Here is a 16398-nt window from a genome sequence, read left to right as displayed (position 1 = left end):
TCGGACATTCACCAGTGAATGTCGACATTAACCAGATTTCGCACATTCACAGTTACATATACACTGGATAAACAACTAAACCACACAAGCAAGCTTTATTGTTTGTATAAACAAGCTTAGAACTATGGAAAACGCTGAATACTAAAATTTTGAAACTGATTACTGATAAAAGAAGTTTTAGGAAAATCAACTATTTTTCTAACATGTTTAGGAAATATGTTATGGTTTTGGTCTGTTCGTTCTTATTTTGAGATTTATAGGCAGCTTGTATCTGATCGTTTTTTTTATATCAATAAAAAAAAGCTTACAAGGTAGGAGATAACAGAGGAGGCTACCCCAGTGCGAGAACACCACAACAAAATTCATACTGATATCTATTATTCATCAATCCCAACATCCAGACAAAGAACCATTTTTGAAATATGTTTTTTCAAAGAAAAAAGGCTCTTGAAACTTGGGAACATTTCTACTAAATTAAGTTTATTTACAATATGAGGAATCTGGTATCTGATTGAGAATCCAGCTCTTTCTGATTTAATTGGGGAAGGCGATACTTCCTGGAGTGGACGTGGTGGGCAGGAGAAATGGGAGTCTCAATTATACACAAATCATGGAAATAATTTATTGAAGATTGGATATCATATTACCACATTGCTGTCTTCCAGTTGTTTGAGATTAAGCATATTGAGAAAAATATATAAAGTTTGGTTTTCCGAGAGATATTGAAGCCTCATTGGGCGATGAACAAAAGTACCCAGAATTTTAATTGCCTTATTTTGGACTATCTGAAGAGGTTGCAGATGGACCATAAATGTGTTGAGATAGATTACAGGGCAATAATTAAGATATGATTCAATTAGAGAATGGTATAAAATTTTAAGAATGGAAAAAGGAAACACATGTTTTAATCTATGAAGACAACCTAAGTTATGCGCAAGTTTCAATCTCAAATAATCAGAATGCTTACGGAAAGATAAAAGCTCATTGAGAATAATCCCAAGGTAACGAAATGAATTTATTCTTTTTATCCTACTCTGGTTTACAATTAACTCTTCTATGGTAATTTTATTTACTGTCCTCTGTGACCGCCCAAAAAATCATGAATTCAGTTTTAGAAAAATTCGGAGCTTGGTAGTTACATGCAAACCATTTATTCAAAGTTTTCATTGCTGTCACCGCCGTATGATCTGCAAAAATTACTGCTAAGCTACTATCTTGGGGTAAACACCTCGGAAGGCTATTTATATAAATAAAAATAGTAATGACCCTAATATTGATCCCTGGGGGACTCCAATATCATCAATAGCAATATGGCTTGACAGCTGCCCATTTATTTCTACCTGAATTTTTCGACCATGCAGGTAAGATTTTATTAGACCTAGGCCTTTACCTCCAATACCTGTGTTATTAATTTTCTACTGCAACATTTCGTGGTTTATAGTTGGCTATATCTATCTTATCACCTTTCTTATGAATTGGAATAACTCGTGTAGATTTCCATACTTCTGGAAAGATTCCTGATAATATAGATGCATTAAAAATACGAAGCAACGGGACATGGATTACACAAGTAATTAAGCAATTTCTTTCAGAATATTTGTGGAGAGCCCATCTAGGCCTTGGGAATTACCACTTTTTAAATTCGTAATGACTTTCTGAGTAACAGGAGCCAGGATCATACTAGAATTTTCAGATGGCGGGAGATATTCTTTATATCAATAAAACAGAGATTCAGGAGAACTCAGTTCAACAGTAGTACTAATATGAGAAAAATAATTACAAAAATAATCTGCAACAACATCCTTCCCCTTCAATTCAACACCATTTTCGTTTTTGATTACTTCAGGGTGTGGTGTCTTAGTATTGTTTCCAATTTTTTCCTTGATTAATTTCCTTGTAGTCCGAGGTGAATCAGATTTTTAAATGAATTTTCATAATAAATTTGCTCACTTGTTCTAACAATTTTAACCTGAAAATTTTTATAATTTTTGAATCGTTGTAAATTATGAGCTGAAGGGTATTTCATTTTTATGTTATACAGTCGATTTTTTTTTCCTTCAAAGATTTTAAAAGTGATAAAACTTATCCAACGTTGTTTGGGTGAGGTTCTTTTTCGGTATGTAGTTTTAAATGGGCAGTGAAGGTCCAGTCTTTCATTCAAAATTCGATAAAGTATAGGATGTAATTGGGTCATTCTCATTAGTAACTTCACTCCAATCTACATCGCTAAGATTAGATTTCCGTTCATTCATATTTACTTGTGAGAAATTTCTCCTCTTCATAGGATTTTCTTTATTGACTATCTTTTGCGCTTTGAAATCAGACATTAAAATACAATGATCATATGTATCTTCCATAACCACGAATGTAGTATCACATGGATAAGGTGCAAAAATGTTATCAATCAGAGAAAAATAATTTTTTTATTCGTGTCGGAATAAAACATACTGGGGTCATACCATGAGAAAAGTTACATACTAAAAACTGAAGGACATGCCGAATACCTTGCTGGCTTGATGGGAGACATCCCACTAAGTCAATATTGAAGTCCCCAAGGATTAAAAGTGGTATTCGAAGATTTCATATCACACTTAACATATTTTCAAATTTTTCAATTAAGTCTGCCATGCTAGATGAGGGAGGACAATAAATTACAGCAATTAAAATTTTTTTATTTGAGTTAAAAACATTCAACAATACAGCTTTCAGAAATCATATAAGTATTCAGATATAGAAATTCTTCTTTCATCTGTGTCAGAATATAATTTTTAACTGGTATTGCTAAGCCACCTAGCTTTTTTCGATTTCTGCTTACATGAAAAAATTGGAAATCGCTAATATTAATTTTATTTGCCGGGTTTTCATCTAAAAATGTTTCACAAACTCCAAGAATATCCGTTTTTTTTATTGATATTTTTTTATGGCCCACACATTGAGCCCTGCTCCCCGTCGACCAGTTTAGAAAATTATTTATCATGTATTTTGTCAATAAAAGATCTTGTCTTTTGACCTGATTGGTCGGTTTCCCACTGGCCCTTGAAAGAGGAAACTTGGCTTATTTTGTTTTTATGTGTTCAAGTTAGTTCGAGTAACTAATGAGATGATAAGTTCATGATAAGTCTTAACCTAACCTGTCAAGTTTTTGGTCTGACAATCTGGTAAATAAAAATGATGTATTTTGTAAGCCCGCTTTGGGGTAAGTTGGAATAAAAACAAAAAATGCTTAAGGCATATAACGGTTACCTGGGCTAATCGGCAAAGAAATTGGAGCTAGCCCTTTACTCCTTTCTAAGAAGTTATATTAGCAAGTTGGCCCATGGCTAGAAAATCTACTTTTGAACCATGACAGATTGATTATTTTGTTTTAATGTTGATCAATAGTGCTTGACGAGCTAATTAAAGTATACGAGATCCATTTTTGTCGTACAAGAATTCGTTCATGCAATACATCATTTGAAAATCTCGAGGGGTTGACAACTCTAAAACAAATTTAAGACTTATAAGTAACAACTGGCTGTTATACCTTGGTCATCTCTGCCTTATTGGTGTACCTATTATTGGTTCCTGATATGCACTTTAGGCTAACACAAGCAATTTAGATACATCGATGGACGGAAAATTTGTCTCCATGAAGTTACGGAGTGACTTTAACTCATTCACAATCAACTCATTAATAACTCGAACTAACTTGAACATCTAGACACAAAATAAGTCAAGTTTTCCTCTTTCCCGGGCCAGTGGGACACCGACCAATCAGGGGAAAGGTGAATTGAATGCGCCGACGTTATCCTGATTATCAATTCACTAGCTTTGAAAATAACGCTCTAGCCTCGTAGACTGACTAATGCAAAGCCGAGTTACCGTTGGATTCAAAGAGATATAAATGAAAAAAAATACATTTACTTGATAATTAAAGTCAGGGGCTCAACAGTATTGTTCTGGAAAACCTCTGTTTTTAGTGTTTTACAACACAAATTTTCTCCAGAAAAATTGTAACGAAAAATCTCTGAATGTTCTTTCAATGTACAAAACGTCCAATACTTTTTTCATTCTAAATAAACGGAATTTCATGCACAGTTCCAATTGGAGGACTTTTTATTTGCTTTTTTGGTTTTCCAAGATAGGAAGTTTGCATGATTACCCTCAATAGGTAAATACTGCTACAATAATAGTTTTGCTCTTAAAAATCCACCGCCACATTGAGTCTTCAGAGGCGACAAAAAGGCAAGTACCCTCCCTCCCCCTTTATTCTGTTTCGGTTACAGCCATCTCCATGAAGTTCAAGTCACTTTTTCAATTTCCGCCCATTATAATGTAGTGTGTCCCTGCTTCGCAGTACCTCATTCCGGGCTATTCACCATGTTTTTCCGTATTCATTCGTTTAAATAGATATCTTAGCACTCAAGAGTGAACGCTAAAATATGCCACTTTAACAGCCACAACGAAAATGCAAAAGAAAGGGTCAGTTGTTAAATGCATAAAACGAAGTAGGACAAGAAGGTGTCCAAATCTGTTCGTGCAATAATTGACGGGTTGTAGTTTGTTCTGATACCTGGTAAGTCTGCTGATCGGTGCAAAACGTAAGTGGATGGATCTGTTTCTCGTTTGCTAATACCACTCTTCCAAATTTCATTATTAGATAATATCTTCGATCGAACAACAAGGGCAAGTTCAAGAATTCAAGGGTAGTTTCGTAGTTGCTGTAAAGGGGTCCAGCATTATTTTAGTAGCGCGTTCTTTAATATCCTCTATTTCCTCTGACAAATAAGCAGCGATCTAAATATGGGGACACCAAACAGGACAGAAATACTCGATGATAGGCCTGACATCAATCGTAACCGCAGATAGGAGTTGACGATCTGAGAAGTCCATCCTGCGCATACTTGTTAAACTCTGGATTGAGTAGCAGCCCTTGCGCTCAGTATTGTGGAAATAGACCTTAAATAGGTAATTGTTTGTAGATGTTACACCTAGCATTGTAGCAGAGGAGACAGTTGGAAACGGCACATCCGGGATCATCATATCCCGCTTGAATGGATTGAATTGTGGAACTTTCTCTTTCTGTCAATTCACTTGTAGGCTATTTGATTCAAACTGGTTGATGAAGTCCATAAAGAGACTCTGGTCGAACTACCGCTTTGCTACTGTATTTTTCACTCTGTACTCGGAAGCTGAATTTGGGATTTAGTTTTTGTCTGCCCGTATACACATCTAAGCCAACTAAGCGACTCTTTTCAGAGCAAATTAGCTTTAAATACCTGTTAGTATAGATGTTTAAAGATAAACAAACCTCAACCAATCCGATATCCTTCAGCTCCAAATTACTGATTTTCAGCAGTTTTCGAATAGCTGGAACTGGGCCAATCCCCATAATGTTTGGATCCACACCAGCAATGGCGTAGCCAACAAGCCGTGCTAAAGGCTTTAAATTATGTTCCTTGACAGCCTCTTCACTTGCAATAATTACGGCACCGGCTCCGTCACAAATGCCCTAAAATAAACAATTAAAATTGAAAAAAGAAAAGCAAAAGAATGACACATTGAAGTGATAGGCTATTTTCAGGGCTAATTAATATTTTTGCCTGAACTATAAACTACAATGATGACAGTGGTCAAAGATGGTTCTGAAGCATGGGCACTCCGAAAAGCGGCTGAAGATTTGCTAGATGTTTTCCAGAGAAATTGCCTACGGATTGTTCTGGGTACCCGATTGACTGATAGTATTTCAAACAGTAGGCTTTACGAAAAATGCGGTTCAATCCCGCTTTCTAGGGCTATAATGAGAGAAAGGTTGAGATGACTATGGCACATTTTGCGGATGAAGGACGACAGATTGTCGAAGATTGTCCTTTTCGACCAACCGTGTAGGGCTAAACAGAAAGCAGATCGCCCGCAGTTCGGGTGGGAGGATGTCATAAAGAAAGAATTAAAGGAAATGGAAACTTCCTGGGAGGGTGTAAAGAGGGAAGCTTTGAAGAGATTGGGACGGAGGAGGGGCGTGCGTAGCTATGTTGGCTTCAGGCGGCTTGGTGTTAGTTTTTGGCAGCAGTAGTAGTAGTATAAACAGAACTATTCATTTCAAATTTAGTTTTTCTGATTTTGTTTCCTAAAGCCGATTATTTTGCTGTATTTAAATTCATTTAAATCAACTTACGAAAAACAGTAGTTTTGCAGAGCTATATGAAGCGTATGGAAGGATATACCCCGCAATTTTTCAAATTTAAATGTGCAGAAACCCAAAAGAAGAAGAGTATTCTTTGAAAAACGAGTTGGAATTCACTAAAAGGAATTTACATTGCTGTCACATCCAAAGAATAATGATGTTCTCTTCCGGTATGAGTTCCAGCGTAAAACAGGAGTGTTTGATTGAATAAACCTGTCTTGTAATCGAATCAAATTAGTAGTGCAGACTAAAAGCCAGACGAAAGTGAACAATTACGGCTGTATAACAAAAAAACTACGAAAAGGCATTGCTTCTCTTGTATTTATAAACGTTTTAGGTTGAATAGCTCACCAGGAACTTGAACAATGTCAACTCATATGGAAAATATTAAAGAACCTTTTTGAACCAATATATTCTTTTGTATTTCACATTAGTGAAGTTTTGCTGCACAATACTTCTGTGCGGGGACCAATACTATGCTCAAACTATTTTCTCTAAACCTAAGGGAACTTCATGTCAGTCTATTGGTAGAAATGCAGCAATTAGGCCTTAACTTACAACTTAAGAATTGTGGAAAGCAAATATTTACACCTTCTCGAATAGATTTTTAGAGAAGGCTGCCAATGTCTAGAACAAATACTTCTTCAATGACAAAGGCCTAAATGACATTTGTAAGCATTGTGTTAGAATTAAGAATCAGTCCTTTCATCACTAAAAGTGCCTCTGTAAAAAGGATAGCAGAACATAGGGGTATTTATTTCACAAGAGATGCGAAATATATATATATATATATATATATATATATATATCTTAGTCACCGTAAACATAGCTAGTATTTGACAATTTTAGCAAGACTTAGTTAAAGAGTTCACCAGCTCAAGAAAAATTACACCAACAAACCCTACTCCCACTCTCATGCCGGCTTCGAAATGAATTTAGCAAAAATCTGGACAGGTTGTCCCATGCTGAAATCAGACAAGCGTCAGGACTTGTAAGAATCCGAATAATTAGAATGGTCCCACGGGAAGAGCCTTTTAAACCCCAGTACTTCTCCCTGTTATGGTCGATATAGGCATATTATTGATATTAAAAAGGATAAAGATCCTCCCAGAGCCATTGATGGCGCATAGGGCGTCGACAATAGTAGACACTTCCGGTTCAGAATCTTTTCGAGAACTTTGAAAGAGCTTGAGATTTCTCAAAAATGGAGGGGGTTCAGAATCAAAAGCATATATTAGAGTTGCCAGTGTTGAAATCATAAACTGGAGGATTACATTACGTGTTTTAAACAGCAAAAAAGATCACTTTTTTGCATAGGTGGCATTGATGAATCTCCTTTTTCTCAGCGACGATTTTTTTTTCTAAGAGCTAATTGTATTGATCCAGTGGTCTTAGAAAATTGGTATTAGAGAATTATTTCGACGGAAATCGCAATATCTAATGTATTTTCTAAGTAACAAAAGAGATCTGGCCACAACTAAGTGGCCATTGTCTGCAATTTATGCCATGGACAGGGTTGTACTCAGGAGGCGGGGGGTTCCGGGTTTAAGACTTCCTTCCCAAATTAAGAACTTCCAAAATATTTGTATGACTTGTACGCCACTGTGTTTTCACATAAAATTAAACAAACATTTAAATGTTATTTGTCCTAATGTCTGTCATTTTGTCCAGCAAACCAACAATTTTGATTCGATGAGAGTTTAATGTTATGGAGTAAAAGTTATGAGATAGCCAATCAGTTTTAAACTGTCGACTTGAAAGAACTTAAGCGGGCTCCCTATCTAAAAAAGTATTCTGCTGCATAATGGTGGATCCATTCTAAAACATATTTGCAGTCCATAAAAGTGAAAAGTTATGATAGCCCGCTTATCAAATAAAACAAACGGTTATGGTGTATTAAATCTTCCAGCATTAAATCTGGCTAGTAGGATGGATATAAGAATATTATTATTTATAGAGAGGGTGTGAGACAAGGACTCAGAAGGTGCATTTTAGACTCAAATTTCCAAGCTCTGGATAAGAAATTCTAAAGATGAACATGACAAGGGGATTCGACCTTTGATATCTCTTCGTTTGGAGAAAGGTATTTGGCCTAAGCTTGCAATGTGGGCACTGAAGGGGCTGAGAGCTCCCCTTTTACTGTGTCAAAACTTATTCAAGAAATCATTAGTTTTCTAAATATTAGAGAATTGCAATGAAAAGTTAAACTGAAGCAGAGATTTGATTTCCTGTTATCTAGAATTTTTATTTTTAAAGGAAACACAATTAACCCTTTTCTTTAAATGAATATTATTCAAAAGTCAAACTTCACTATAAATAGGGTATTGAGAGCGGTGGTAGGATCCCTAGTAACTGAACAAAAATTAAATAAAACATATGTTTTTTCGAATGATGGCAAAGAGCAACATTAAAACTTTAAGTTAACATTAATTTATCCTGTATATAGGAAGGGCTGCTACTTCTTTCTTCCTAACTCCCCATTCTTTATCTTGAAGTTTGACTCTTTCCCCAATGCTTAAAGAACTAATGCCCTAGCATAAGACTTATGTGATTAAAGTTTTGTTTTCCCAATGTCTCAAAACCTGATTCTAGTGGTTTATGTTTGAGGAAAACGATGAAATTTTCAAGTCAGTTTCTTTTTTTAAATACAATCAGAACATATTACACTTGCCATTACAAAGCGATTATGTTCGTTATACTTAAAAATGGCTACCAATAAAACACTAGTAAAACCTTAGCATAGGAAGTGTGTGTTTCATGTTAGGAAATGAGGGTGGCAGTCTTCTCTTCCCCTCATACTTATTTATTTTTAATTTATTTTTGTTTAAAATTTTAATATATTTATTATTTGTTTAAATTATATAATATTGTTTTTAATTAATTTATTAATTAATTAAATCATTTATTTTTTGTTTAATTTATTATAATTTAATTTTTTATTTATTTTTATTATAGCCTATAATTTATTATAGGCTATATAATATTATTATTATATAATATTATAATAATATTAATAATTATATAATATTTTATATTTTATATATATATATTATATATATATATATATATATATATATATATATATATTATATATATTATATATATTATATAATATTATATAATATTATATAAGCTCTATAATATATAATATTCTTATAGCCTAAAATTTATTTTTGTTTAAAATTTTAATTTAACTCTTTACTTTCTTGGGAAACCCTTGTTGTTTTTTCTAATTCGATTTTTCAAGCATTGAGGCAAAAAGTTAAAGTCTACGACACGCTTCTATTGCCCATCGTTTTCAGAACAAATAGAAATTTCTTCTTTTTTTGACAGGGCTTAGGAACTTTTTGAACACCTTTTTGAACACGATATTTGGAAACTTTTTGAACAAACTTTCATATACTAATAATCTTTGAAGGTAACAGCAAAATAAATCAATTTTAAATATCTATAATTAGCAAAATAGATAACTTTTTTCATGCATTTATTTTTGCTAAACCTTTTTTTTTTAATCTTATTTTCTATTGAAAAAATCGCTATTTACTTAACCTTCATGAATGTGAATGATTTCACTAGCGTAATACTTTGTATTTTTGTAGAAAGAGACATGAAATCTCTTATCCAGGGCTCTCAGTTATACTGAATCTGACTTTAATTTTGATTGAGACCGCCCCTTTTTGAGGGCTGTGGAATTCTACCCCTTCTTCTACAATAACACAATTATCTCGATTCTCATAACTTTTGATGAGTAGCTTTAAACTTAGTGAACTTATAATAAAGGTCACGTTTTTTGGCTATATATACTGTTCTTATGATTTAGTTTTTTAGTGTTCCATTTTTTCTTGTTTTTTATAAGGGTTGGTCTTTACTACAACGAGCTGTTTGCTAGACCCCTAAGTCTTAAAAACCAACGCTGTGATCCTCTACGTTAAAGACGATTAAAAAACGACAGATGTTTCCTGGAGCAGTTTAGTAATACTTGTCATATAATTTCTAAGAAAGAGTGAAACAAAATAGCTGTTTTAATAAAAAAAAATATTTTTACTGGCTGTTTAATAATTTTTCACATTTTCACAAAACGGTTATCGAAAATAGCACCGATGGTAAGGCAACATCAATCACCAAAACATATTGGAATTAAAACATTAATATTTAAGCGTTAATTTTTGAACATATTGGCGTATATGAAACTATGATATTCTTCACTGCCTAATGCTTATTAGTGGTCCTTGAAGCGGTTGTAGTTTTATATTATTGAACACAGCAATGAAGAAAATTAGTCAACAATCTAGGTAAAAAAAATATATCTAAGTGCGAAGATGGCAGCACCGCGAGTTTTTATTCTTGCTATGATGTTTTCTTAAAATTAAACCGGACAAAATGTTAATCGTAAAAAACAAACAATAATTAATAGACATTTGCCCACCCACTCCTTTGGCACCCAAGACATATAGCCCCTTTTGCCTCACCTGTCCTTCTTTATCTAGGTGTATCATTGACATACCTAAGACATAATCCACGCCGAGTACGTGGATTAAAATCAACTTACAGATGCAGTACCAGCGGTGACTGTGCCATTTTTCTTGAACACAGAAGGAAGTTTTGCTAGTCCTTCTGGTGTCGTCTGTGGCTTTGGGTGCTCATCAGTATCGAAAATCACCTCTTTTCCCTTAATTTTAAGAACTACAGGAGCTATTTCATCTTGAAAACGACCTGCATCATGGGCTAAAAAGGGAAAAACATGGAACATCTAAATTAAACTTGTAAAAAGGAATAATCAATCATCAACTCCATATTACAATTTCATCGAAAATAATTGGTACTCTAAACTCTACATCTAAGAACAAAAATGCTTGAATTAGAATACTGCGAACAAAGTTTGAGACATAAACTATTTCAATGAACATTTGCTTGAAAAATCTTACCTACAATTATATCTCAAAAGTATATACATTTTAAAAGCAACTTAGATTTGCTCATAAATATTTCGAAGGTAGCTAAGTTAAGTAAAAGATGGTATCTACATAATAAAGCAGGAAATTTGAAGTATAATCTTATTTTGGCTCATCTGGATGCAAGTATTCATTTAATTTGTCATTTATAGAATTAGCAAATTCAAGTAGATTTTTGAGATTGGACATTGTTAGATGGTCATAGATGGCCGTAGTTGTGTTAAAAAAAACAATTCCTGAACTTCATCGACTCTGGATACCAAATAAAATTAATTTTTATTTCTAGACTGATATTCCTTTCATTTATAGCCATTTGCAGTGCATAATTTGAGTTTGGTAGACCATTGACGCACAACTAACTAGTTTTCAAAAAAAGTTTCAGTTACTTGTCAACTTGTAAATCAAGAAGTATATTATATAATACTTTGAAAATTCATAAGCATACTTGGAAAGGCATGGAAATATTATGATTCGAGATTTTAACAGCCAAACCCATTGTTTCAAGATTATTTTGAAAAGAGATTGATGCTTTTAGATCCAATAGTTGAACAGTTTATTCACAAACACCCAAACACGAAACTTGCACACACAGACAGACGTAGACTAATACACGCACAGATAAGGACACTTTCGCAAATAAAAAGACATACATATACAGATATACACACACATAATGGATAGTGTTTATATACCACTCGTAGAATAGCAGGGATAAACTGAGCCTCGAATGTTCTTAACTAACAAAGTCTGGAGAAAATTCAATGAAAATAATATACAACTGTTATGGCATTATTTTCAGAAAAAAGTTTATTCTTTCATAAGTATTAATAAAATAGTGGTTTACAAAGCTTGAAATTAACAAACAGACCCTAAGTACAATTGTTATTTCAGATTTAGAGAAATTCAAGTCAAAAACCTGTAAATATGGTTAATCTACACGGAAACTAAATAAAAAAAAAAAAAAAAAAAAACAAAAAAAAAAAAAAAAAAAAAACAACTACAGCCATTAGCGGCGTGGGTTCACACTGCTACATCTTAATTTTCTGATACAAAACATCCAGGAAGTCTCTCGTGCTGCAAATATTCCCTCACCGCTGCAGTCAACCGAAACACACGCCAAAAGAACAAGCTTGAACCAGCGCACTGAAGAACTAATCGTTTAGTGATTCATTCGTTCCTTTTTTTACTAGTAAAATAAATAGTGCTTAGTATCTTGTAAAATGTAGCATAAATTAGTTGCGGCACTAGCCGACAGCTATTTTTATTAAATGATTCTTGATTCTTGTGCAAGTGAAAGTTAAAACTGGGCAAAAGTAAGAAAATGACCCCTATCTTTTGCTCCCCCTAGATTAGTTTACCTGATATATTGCTCGTTTTGCTGTATCTGATTCTGCTAAAATATTTCAACATAGCCAGAGAACCGTTACGACGCAAGAACTTGCAACAAAAAGTGAATGAAATTTGAAACAAGAGCCAAAATTTTCCGTCTCCATACGAAAATAAAGCGATACAAAAAGCAACATAAAGAGTAAAAAAGAGAAACATTACCTTTTTTCCAGTTTTGCTGTGACTTTAATGCAAAAGCGTCAGTTTCTTGCCTTGCAATTTGAAATTTTTCGGCTAAATTTTCGGCGGTAACACCCATTGGAGTTTTAACATGTAAATCTGTTAATGCAGCCCACATCATGTCTTCGAGCTCATATTTCTGCCCAAGCTTTGAACCAAACCTCATATTCCTTAAGGCAAACGGAGCTTGACTCATGGAATCAGATCCACCAGTTAGGACAATTTTAGAATCACCCATTATTATATCCTGTAGGAGAAAAGAATAGCGATTTCATTCATTAAGTTAAGCAATTGGTCGTAAGATAAAACAGTTAATGCCATAAGGCTGATGTTTCTAATTATAATAAATGCTTTGATCCTCCAGTATTTTTTTTCATCATTTTCTCAACATCCCCGCGATCACCACGAAACCACACGCTTTTACTATTTCCTCCATAATCACAAACAACAAAAATACGAAGAACAATAGGGAATTCATTTTGTAAGACAGTGATGATAATTTGAATGAATATTTCGACCCGATGTCCAAGGGCCGCCCTCAGCAAGACAAAAATATATAAAAGAAAAAAGACTCACAACAATATGCGACCAATTAAACTAAAAAGCGAAATTTTTCAAAGCATCCTTACTTCAGCAAAGTTCAACCAGTACTGATAAAAAAGTGAGGTAAAACAAGGCAATTCAGTGAGATGAAAGAAAGAATAACTATAAAACACGTTCTTATTGCTAATCTGGCCTTTTTGGCAGCTAACCTCAAAGGTCTTTTTGTGACTTGTTCTGTGTCAATGTCTATCGGTTTTTTAAAATATTTTGTAAGATAATTTTTAATTAAATTTGTGTATAGAGCAATTAGTGTATATTCCCCCAAGTCCCTACTTAAGGAAATATTATTATTAAGTTTGATTTGAATTGCTTCTCGGACTACCTGTTTTATGCCTAGGTCATTGCTAATAAGGAAAGATTCATCAAAAAGTATATTGTGGCTAGGATTTTCAAATACATGGCTGCCTAAAGCAGAATCAAATGAAACAGTAGCAGTATTAGGATTTAGAGCTATGACAATATCATTTTTATGCTGTTGTATGCGTTTATCTAAATTCTAGTGTGTATTACCTACATAGTATTTGCCAGAATCGCATGTTATTTGATAGACCCCTCTTTGGCGAGTAACTTGGGGTTTTATCTTTACCAGAATTTAGGAAATTTATGATTTTGAAATTATTTGTAAAAACTACATACAGATTATTTTGTGTGCAAACTTTTTTAAGATTTGTAGTGATTTTTGGGATGCAGGGGAGGCAAATTATTTTTGAGGGCTTGTCGGAAATCTCACATGGTAAACTATCATTAATTTTAGGGGAGTGTCTTTTCAGTCTACGGTTAATTACACCATTTATAAATAAAATAGGATACCCATTTTCAAAAAGTATATCCTTGATAAAGTTTAGTTCTGCTGTGATGTGGGAATCAAAACAAATGTTTAGGGCACGATCGGTATTCATTCAAATTATCTTCACTGTCTTACAAAACGAATTCCCTACTGTTCTTCGTGTTTTTGTTGTTTGTGATGGAAAGACAGTGTGGTCTTCGTTGCTATTTTTTCCTCCATAATCTCCCTTGTTTTCTGTATAATTTGCCTGTGCTTTATTTCTTTTTCTTTCAAGAGGTTCAGGTCTGTCTCTCCTTCGCCCAAAATCACAGGTTTTGTTACATGTTTCCTATAATTCCTTATATTTTCTATTTAACTTAATTATTGCTTATGGTTTTTAAACCCTTTTCAAAACTATTTCTTCATTAACAATAAAATGACATTACGGATAATAGGAGTTGCTGCACAGAAGAAAGAATTAGGTAATCTGAATAGCAAGAGAAAAATGGAAAAACAATGGTAAGCTTTCATTCAATCATGATTTTACTATTTCAGATACCAGACATTAGAAAAAACAAGCATTGTACAAGGCGAGCAGTTAAACAACTACCAGGTATCTAGCAAACAATGGTGGTAATAGAGAAGCAGACCTTTATAACCAGTTTTGTCGGCTCCAAACACCTTAGGAAACCTTTTCTGGCGACACAGAAGGAAAAGAGGAAGGAGCACGCTAAAATACACATTGTCTATAATTTATTTTAAATTAATACACCTATGGGTTAAATATATGGTAAGAAAAGAATTCGGCATTGGACTTTACAGCCCCTACCGGCGGCGCTGATCTCCGTTTCAGGCTCTTCAGCGTGGGTGCAATGGGAGGTTGGGGGCAAAAACATCCTGTGTTTCGCATATCCTTCCTGTTTACCTTCCTCAGATTTCTTCAAGTACCCATTTAGACCTGAGTCGAACTATTTTAAATTTAATATAAAAAGCCAAAAACTACGCCAAAGTTAATGGTAATATTTTTTTAGCATTGCTTTATTGTGGGAAGTGATCTCATCAACACTTTGCTTCTTCTCCAAAAGCAAATGCGACTCTCTTGAATATGCAACTTCTCAACTGTTGGCCAGTATGAGACAAAATTAAATTTAAAACAAATTCTTTCTATCTACGCCATGCAGCCGTTTCACTCTATTTTAATCCTTTGGATTAGTGCAAAAACAGGCCATTTTTTTTAGATAGCAGTTAAAGCTTAAATATCCTCGCAATTAGATGGTATCAGCTTCATTTAATCTGTAGCATTGTAATCAGTTTTTCTACAGTTGCAATTTATGAATAAAAAAAAAAAAAAAAAGAATATAAAATAACTGAAATACAATGAGACATATTAACTTTTGCATAAACAGTAATTTTCATTTTATTAAAAAAAAAACGGTTTAAACACGTATTGTATTTCTTGAATTTGTGCTGAATTTGCAAAAAAAAAAAAAACAACAAAAAATATTATTCTTACGTGAGCACCATTGACCACAGATTGAAATCCAGATCCGCAAAGACGATTAACAGTCAACGCTGGTACTGGTATAGGAATCCCACATCGAAGCTGGACATGGCGGGAAATATAAGGGGCGTCAGGAGACGATGCCTAGAAGAAAAAATATTGCAAGCTTCGCTAAATATTAAGAAAATTGTTATACTGGTTTAAATGTTTTAGCAAGAGCTTGTGATTATAAAGAACAACCATTTTATTTTTGAGCGTCGATCCACCTTGCAAAATGTAGCACGCGTAAAGAAGACCTTCAACAATACAAACCTCAAGACAAGCATTGATGAGGTGCAGTTCTCAAGCCTCCCAGTTCACTCTAAAATATTGCAGTACAGAAGCATCACCAATTTCTTGAGGCGCAACAACAGTACATAGAAGAGTGTACCCACAATAGTGTCACCCACTGACTCCTCACCCCCAGTAATTGGGCAAATCTTTATGAAGCCGAAAGAAAACCCTAGCAAACCACAAGGAGTCTACCAAAAGAATTATTAACAAAAAGAACAGGATATACGTCACATTGTCACATTTATAACAGTACCAAGTTTGTCATAGATTGAACTAGCTCAGATAAGATCTCACTAAGACTGAAGTTGTCCAAGATCTTTAATTCGCTGTATCTTACTGTCAAAGAACTTTTTTGTGCTTGGACTAAGATAGCATTAAAAGGTTAGATAATACCATAGTATTTAGTAAATGTCAGATAATAACTGATGATTGATAATATCATACGATATTATCAATGCATTAAGTAAAAAAAGGAGAGGAACCGTGACTCCAGCATCACCGAAAAGCAAAACAC

At 33.9% G+C, this 16398-nt stretch overlaps 1 protein-coding gene across 1 annotated transcript in view; it reads right to left on the bottom strand.

Moving 5' to 3' along the window:
* yip2 (yippee interacting protein 2) overlaps positions 1-16398 on the bottom strand; it is a 34364-nt gene that overhangs the window by 5732 nt on the left and 12234 nt on the right. Inside the window, exons 3-6 of the mRNA XM_089085708.1 lie at positions 15564-15695; positions 12664-12928; positions 10713-10888; positions 5291-5491 (exon numbers count right to left, since the gene is read on the bottom strand). Of these exons, the coding sequence (XP_088941834.1) occupies positions 5291-5491; positions 10713-10888; positions 12664-12928; positions 15564-15695 (774 nt within the window). The remainder of the gene's footprint in view (positions 1-5290; positions 5492-10712; positions 10889-12663; positions 12929-15563; positions 15696-16398) is intronic.

This window comes from Artemia sp. Qi Xiang Cuo, chromosome 3 (genome assembly GCF_049724085.1).
Source record: "Artemia sp. Qi Xiang Cuo chromosome 3, ASM4972408v1, whole genome shotgun sequence".
NCBI classification, from domain to species: domain Eukaryota; kingdom Metazoa; phylum Arthropoda; class Branchiopoda; order Anostraca; family Artemiidae; genus Artemia; species Artemia sp. Qi Xiang Cuo.
This window is presented reverse-complemented; position numbering and strand designations above follow the sequence as displayed.